Here is an 8,238-nt window from a genome sequence, read left to right as displayed (position 1 = left end):
TAGCTTCATAACATACTCCAGCACATGTCATGATTACCGTGTATCTGAAACAAACCATCAGACATCTCCACTGTGATTAACAGGCTTAATCCTTTAAGCGATTCTCAAAGCCATCACCAATCTGACATACTTTTACCACCATCACACCCAACATACTCGCTCAGAATATACACCGTGTGAATGTCCATATTACCATGGTACATGCTTTCGAGATCGGGCACATTCTTGAAATTACGTGCAAGCCATTAAAAATACTTTAACATAGACTTAAGAACATAAATTTATAACATCTCGTGCATAACTTCGAAGCGTTGCTGGACTTGCTTCTACATGAGACCTCACAGTCTCATCCTTTCTTCAAACTTTGTAACACATTCTTTATAGTGTATGATTACTAACACTCTCCAAGAAGTACATATGTATTCCACCTCATTCAGTTTTATTCTGCATCCCATACTACATCATGAAAACTAAACGAAGAACATAAACTTCTACCAAGTTGAACCTCTGATTTGTAAATCACATCACAAATCCATCTTTGTGCAAACACCGGTTGAAACATTATCTTCAAAACATATTTCTCCACCCAAACAATAAACTATCATTCAATTCCACGTTCAATCGCACCAGCCCGTTCTTGCTCTGATACCAATTGTTGGGAAAATTGGCACCCCGAGCAGAGCGGAATCACAAGATCACAAAATTGGTGATTTGAACTAAACATGAGAGAAATAATAAAAAATAAACAGAAGATAAAGAAACACACAACCACAACACAAGATATACGTGGTTCACCTTTACAGGCTACATCCACGGCCAACACCACCAGAAAAACTTCCATAAAATCAAAGACCATTACATGCTCTTTCCGCAACCTAAGACAAGACCAGAGAGTTAACAAGACATACCCGAGAACACCATTGAAGAAACCATAGAAACCAACTCTCTAACTATTCTTCAAACCAGCCTCATGTCTTCTCTTCTGCATCTTCTTTACAGCTGTTAGTAACAGAGGAGAAACATGGAAACACTAGAAACTAGGTTTAGGGCAAAGCCCCAAACCCTAAACACTAGAACACCAAAATCTTCTCTCTAAAAGTTTTTCTCACACCGATATTGACCTTCAAGGTAGCACACGATCCTCCCTAACAAAGAGACCAAAATCCTAAGCACGAGGATTTATCACTCTTCTTCTAGGTTGGATTGTCTACAAACCCACAATTCTAATCCTATATACAGGGAACACAAACTTGGCCACCAAGTATTACTCCCCTATTAGGAAACCAAAACCTTTCCTAATACATTTTCCTACTCCAATTAAGAAATCCACCTCAATGTGGAAACAGACCATAAATGGGAAAACCACACTTTTCCTAACAACAACTATATAGGAAGACATTATTCAAATAACAGAAACATATTAACAATATAGACATAATTATATATTTATTCCTAAGCCCGACATATCCCCAAATTCAGAGGATACCAAACAATATTATTGCTCTTCTGATAAAAAAAACAATTCTCACTAAACTCATATATATCCTATTAGATTGAATCTTCGAATCATCATCATATCACAGGGCTGGAAACCCAAAGCAGAAAAAGAGACCAATCTTACTACAAAATATGAAAAGTACAATCTAGTCTTTCTTTAAGAGATATCTCGTGAAAAAGTTACGAGAAAAACACAAGAACCTGGATTTTCGAATAAAAGATAGAAGCATGCACCTTCTTAACAAACTATAAAAAATGGCGTGCACGAGGCATTTAAGCGACAGTTTGAAGGGCCCTATCGAAGCTCTCTTCATCAGCAGACGTGCGTTTAACAAGCATGTGATCAGGATGAGACAGCTTCAGTTGGCTGCACATACGTAACCTGTTATTAGTACTCTTACTACCTGAAGAAACGTAGTTACATAATCCAGTTATCATGAAAACCCAATATAATAAGAGAGACTTCTGCACACAATCATAACAAGAGCTGAGACATTGCCACATGATGGTATCTATTATAGCAGCTGTTAGTCACTGTGACAACTAGCAGACATTGGAGATGTTTACATTCTCTATGCAAAAAAAAAAAAAAAAAAAAACATCGGTAGCTTCTAGTCATTTGAATATTAAGAAAGTTTATGCAGCAAATGACTCTATCGTTACATAACTCCTGTATTCACTACTATCACGTAGTAACAACTCCATGTATTCAAGAGAAATTGAAGACCACAAAATTCAACAAAGCACTCACTTCAGGTTCGACAATCTGACTACCATCAACAATACCAAACCATTTTAAGTTTGAAGCAGGAGAAGAAGCTTAATAGCCAAGGTGCCAGTAATATATATACATATAACAGCCAAAACTAAATGGTCCCTTATCGTCTTACCTTAGGTAACGAGATGATTGTTTCCCTAGGTGAAGACTGCAGACAATGAGGTTGGCCAGAGTTTCAGCGTCCTTTGCATCCTGCACAGAAAAATAAAAACCATGAGCCTATGTTTAGACAATGAAATATATCAGAGCATCATTGATGCAGTTTCAACATCAAGACTACAAAGAACTCCAGTTTGACTTTTTACTTGAATGCCATTCCTTCTTGACGAGAAAAGAACTCTTTAAGGAATCTCATACAGAAGTGACGCTATCAAAAAAGTCTGAAGCTTACCTTGTTCAGTGCTTCCAGCAGCAATGACTCTGCTTCGTCAAAGTGACCCATATGCATGCAACACACGGCCTTCCCGTTGAGGATCAGTCCTGTCATGGGATACTTCTCAGAGAAATCTTGGAAAATAAGATATGCTTCCTGTATCTTTGATCCACCCTGACATGTATCACACAAAAACAAATCATAAACACGTGATGCACTATAACTTTCATATTATTTGATTCAGATGATTGGCTTACCACTGCAAGGTTCAACCATGCATTAGCAAGCTGGGTCAGAGTGTGATCCTCATCAATCTGTTGCATGATTTTTAGCTGTTTCTCTGCGAAATCCGACCTATACATCTTAAGGAATATCTGAACATTCAGCGCATGCCTGCAGAGGAAAAGCAACCTGCGTTAAGGCTGGGAAGACAAAAACTTTTTTGGTACCAATATCTAAAGAATTTTTAGTCGATAAAGGTTCTTTCAGTGAGTACACAACACAAAAGTAGCAGATACACCACAAATAAAATGGAATGTACTGATTCAAATTTGTTGGTGCTACAGTACTGATTCAAATTTGTTGGTGCTATAGAAATTGTTTTACATCAATGACTTGCCGCAATGCATTTTATCTGCAGCAAAACAACTACAAACACATTGATACGTATGAAATCAGAGTTGTTCAGCCTCTTTGAACATAAACATCCACATCTGAACTTGACAGCACCCAAAATGATGACAGAAGTGTCTTTTAAAGCAAAACAAGTAATACAAAATCTTCTCTTTCATCATTCACCAGAAGGAATCACATCATCACTCTTTGCCCGTAGTCTATGTTTGTGTTGTGCACCAATAGATTATAATACCAGATCAGACTATAGTGCCACCCCAAAAATATGCAATATCCAATTAAAGTTCTGAAAGACAAACTTAAAATAAATACTAACAGCTCCATAGTTCCTCCAGTGTTGGTATGTTTAAGAGCCTCATTGTAGTCTTGTTCATGCATGAATATGATTCCAGCAATCAGCCTCAATACAGGATTGTTTCCAATTGTCGAATCACCCAACCACTCTTTCAAACTTGAGATCGTGTTTTCCTGAACAGTTCAGTTTAAATCACACTTACATTCATTAGTAGTTTTAATAACCCGGAAAACACAACACGCGGAAGATCAATGCGTAACCTTGCCATGAATAACTTTCAATAACAGGTTTTCAGATTTCAAGCAAATATTATAGGAATTCTAATCAAACTTCAGAAGCATTCAACAACTCAATCTCTAATCCATGAATAAGTCTCTGTCAAGATCTAACATGATCAACTAATTAAGGTTAGAAAAGCACCATAGATTCTAAAACCCATACCTTTTGCTCAGGACCAGAAAGATATGACGCAAGCAATTTAACTGCCTGGAGGGGCGTAGGTGCAGAAGAATCAATCTCACTGATCACAAGCTGTAAGAATTTCAATCATCAACAAATTGAAAATTTAAAGAAAAGAAAAAGAGTGAGAGAGAGAAAGGAAGAGAGATAGACCTGATAACTACCAAGAGCAATGTAAGATCTGTAAACAAGAGAATCTCTTTCAATTGAATCTTCTTGAGAGAGATTAGGGATATCACTGTTGTTAATGGCAGCTTGATAAGCACCCAAATAGAAGTTGTTACGAAGGCTAAAAAGATGATCAGGAGTTGCCATTTTGATTATTTGGTTTGGAGTTCAGATCTGAGAGAATTTCAAAGAAAAAAGAGAGAGAGAAGTAAAATTTGGTGAAGGATTGCTTGTCTCTATAAACAGAAATGTGGGCTCTAGTGCTTTTTACGCTGGTTAATTGGGATCTTTGCCTGTTAATTGGGATTTGGCTGAGTAATTGGATTTTTTTTTTTTAATTACATAATATTCAATGTTACACCCACAAATCGAAATACATGACTAGTACAACTAGGGTTGTTCATGATCGGTTTTGGTTCGGTTTCTAGCCAAACCAAAACCGAAACCAATATTATTGGTTTCTAAAAATCTAAACCAAACCAAACCATTAACCATTGGTTCGGTTTCCAAATGGTTCCAGTTGGTTTCGGTTGGTCCCAGTGGTTTTTGGTTAACCAATAATTATGTCAAACCAAAAAGAAAAAAATACACAAATTTACAGATAAAAAAATCGTAGTTGCCGATAGTATTGGTTTACACAAATATACAAACAAAAAAAAAATCAAGAATAGTGTAAGCTTACTCTAATTCTAGAGATCAAAAGAAGATATATAATATATCTTAATTTAGTTATTGACAAATAAAAAAGAAGGAAGACGGGAAGAAAAAAGTCGAGTAGTAGCAGCTGTTGTTGGGGGTGGAGAAGGGAGGCGGCTGAGAAAAGGAGAAAGAGAAAGAGGGAGAGTATCATAATGAAATATTAGATTTAGGGTTTCTATTTATCCTCTAAATCAATGGGTAGAATCTAATACTTTTAAATCGACGGTAGAAACTAAGTTTAAAAATTAATCGGTTCCCCAATGGTTTTTGGTTCGGTTTTCAGGTCAAACCAAAACCAAACCAGTAATGTCGGTTTTTCAACTTTTTTTACCAAACCAATCCAAATCTAAATGGTTTGGTTCGGTTTCTTGCTTATTGGTCTGGTTCGGTCGGTTTCCAACGGTTAACCGACACCATGTTCAGCCCTAAGTACAACAATTTTGAACGGAAGAAAATCGAAAACAATACTCAGGACCAAATATATATAAACCGACGGGGGAATTGAAATTTTCTAATGGTTTATCATCATTTTGTTGGACACACTCCGAGAAGATATGATGCTTCCATAAAAGAAGTAATATGCCCAAATTCAATATCGAATTCTGTAATCTTTGTTCATCACGTCGGTAGATGGTTGTAAGAAAATTGGACGAAATCAAAGACCCTCCAGGAGGTATGAGAAATCATAATGGCACAAATTTGCCATACGCTATCGGGAATTAAAATATACTACAATATCAATTTTTATAATGCAATTAGTTTTATTTAAGTATATATTATATAGATAATTCTATCCGGATCTTCAACTAAATTAAAGTTCGGGCAGAAAATGAGAAAATGGTTGAGAAAAATTCAATGGAGAAGATGAAAATAACTAATATGAGAAGGAGATAATTGTATACGTTAAAAGATAATCGGTTAACGTGTACTATGTTCGTTTGTTTCGGTCCAAACTTATAGTTTAATTTGTAATTGTTTAGTTGTATGGTTGGGTTTGGCGGTGGGACCAGTCCGACTAGCCGAGTTTAGGTAGGGGTCTGAGTCTGTATCGTGTATCAGGAAAAAAAAATGTTCATTTGTTTTTTTAGATGTGATTCGTCTGGATTTGACTGAGATTATCTGACTCTTTTGAATTTGACTCGCTAAAGTTGGACTCTAATTTTGTGTTTATGATATATTTTGCACGCAATATATACTCTTGTTCATAAGATGAAGTTAGGTTTTCAGAGGCCAAATAAATGGGCACTATAAATGGGAGCACAAAAACCAATCTTAGTTACATTTATAACTCATCAATGTGCAAATTGTTATTTAAAATTGTTTATAGTTTTTTCTTTCTTCAAGTAGTCTCTCTTTACATGTTATAAACGCTCGGAATATGATGTTAGTTACGAGAGTGAAGGTTCCAATATATACACAAAACATAGATATGAATGATACAACAATATAATGCATTACTATGCCTCAATATTAGCCTTGTTTCCTGTAAAAGTAACTTCAAATCCATTTGAAGCAAAAGGTGCCAGTTCAGATACATTAATTTTAAATACTCCATCAAAAATAATAATGAAGACAGTGACTACCTGTGAGATTAATCAAGTACAATCCTGAACTTGAAATTTCTTTGTTGGACCGAGCCATATGATATTTTCTCAGTAGATAGAATGGAAAATAATGAGTAAATAGGACAGTTAGTCTTCACGTACCTTTGTTGATAAAGTCCTTGCAGGTGTCTTCGTTGTTCGTCAATCTTCAAGGGTTATTCGATGAATTACGATAGTCAACTACCATGCTATAATTCTATTCCAAAATCTGCTTTAGTATACTATAAATCAAGATATATTTTTGTGCAACTAACATTGACAACAAACTTGACATCCCAAAATTTGAGAGTTGGGGCGAGCGATACATTAACAAATTCAATTAAACTTGTACTACTTTTAACTAAAGCCACTAAGATAACGCCAAAAATACTACAAATTTAAAGATAAATAAAGAAAATCACTTGATTTACTCCAAAAATGTTTTGAGATGAACATTACATCCCCAATTATCCAAACCCTTTGAGAAGCAAATATATCTCTCCAATCCAATCAAAGCTCATTATTATAAATCAACCAAAAAGATTATTTTTTTTTAAGAAAAAAGAAAGGAACGGAGAATACTAACAGGAAGTCGTGAAGTATATACATGTTAAGTTAGAACTGAAGCAGAATATCAAGAAAACAATGAATAAATGGAGTGCTAAGATGTGAATGGATGAACCTCAGATCTGCAACACATGCAAGTAACGAAGGAAACATGGTGAGTTTTTTTCTTTACTGAACTTTACTCACATGACAATAACGATAAAAGAAAAATAAAGAAGCTTCTTACGGGTTTTTTCTTTCCTTAAGACTTTAGAAGATTAAAAAAAAAAAATTGAAATATAAAATCAAAATGAGGAAAAAAAGAAGAATGAGAATAACGTTAAGTACCAAATACTTGTATTTTATCGTCAATCTATGAATTTTGCATGCTTTATATTTGTCATCATCTTCAAAACTATCTTTTAGGGGTTTTCGTTTGTTGTCTGAAGAGCGACATCGAAAAAAAAATGAAATATTTATTTTAAAAACTCGAGGATGATTTAGTAATTATTCTTGGATCAGTATTTTGGTCTCACCAGCTAGGGCATTTTGTTCACTGTCTGAAATAAAAATTGATTGGGGGGTTAGTCATGAGTCAGGTAGCGAGTCTAGTGTTATAAAAACTTGGAAACAACTGGTCTGACATCTTACTCGGCCCGAGTGAGATTCAAATGTTGAGTTTGAAGAAGACAAACAGGTTCATCCTATTGGCATGCAATATGATACAAGATTTATGTTATAAAGAGTGACACTCGGGATTTACGGAGTTAAAGAATCTAAATTGACTCATTCACTTGCAACTCATGTTGTTGACCGAGGTTAACTTAATTATACTTATTATCACACACGCTTAAACAAAAATTTTAACTTAATCCGGATTGGAATACTCTAGGGTAATTGGTATGCGGAGAATTGGATGTTGACTTTAATCGATTAAGAAACGTGTTTGGTGACGGAAGATGAAACCTCTAACCAGTATTTTCTCTCCTTGATCACAACATCTATATACTTTCTTTTTTACTTTCATTAGTTTATATTAGTCTAGAAACTCAACAACAGTCCCCCTTAGTTACGAAGAATTCGACAACAAACAACAATTCGTTGCTCACTGTGGGAAAGTGTAGGAAATGTTTGGTCGATTGACAATCCATCAAGTATATTACCTATTACTTCAAATATGCAAGTGCTTTCATAACTCTAATCCTTG

General features: G+C 35.2%; 1 protein-coding gene across 1 annotated transcript; it reads right to left on the bottom strand.

The window, feature by feature from the left end:
• Window positions 1-1,504: 1,504 nt before the first annotated feature.
• LOC113287157 (coatomer subunit epsilon-1-like) lies at window positions 1,505-4,500 on the bottom strand. Its single transcript, XM_026535837.1, has 7 exons — window positions 4,189-4,500; window positions 4,018-4,107; window positions 3,598-3,749; window positions 2,906-3,041; window positions 2,667-2,822; window positions 2,388-2,467; window positions 1,505-1,864 (listed from the first exon to the last, which is right to left on the bottom strand). Exons 1-7 carry the CDS (start codon window positions 4,348-4,350, stop codon window positions 1,771-1,773), a joined length of 870 nt encoding a protein of 289 aa, XP_026391622.1. The 5' UTR covers window positions 4,351-4,500; the 3' UTR covers window positions 1,505-1,770.
• Between the last annotated feature and the right edge of the window lie 3,738 nt (window positions 4,501-8,238).

Source organism: Papaver somniferum, chromosome 6 (genome assembly GCF_003573695.1).
Source record: "Papaver somniferum cultivar HN1 chromosome 6, ASM357369v1, whole genome shotgun sequence".
NCBI lineage: Eukaryota > Viridiplantae > Streptophyta > Magnoliopsida > Ranunculales > Papaveraceae > Papaver > Papaver somniferum.
The sequence above is the reverse complement of the archived record's forward strand: the minus strand, read 5'-3'. Positions and strand labels throughout refer to the sequence as shown.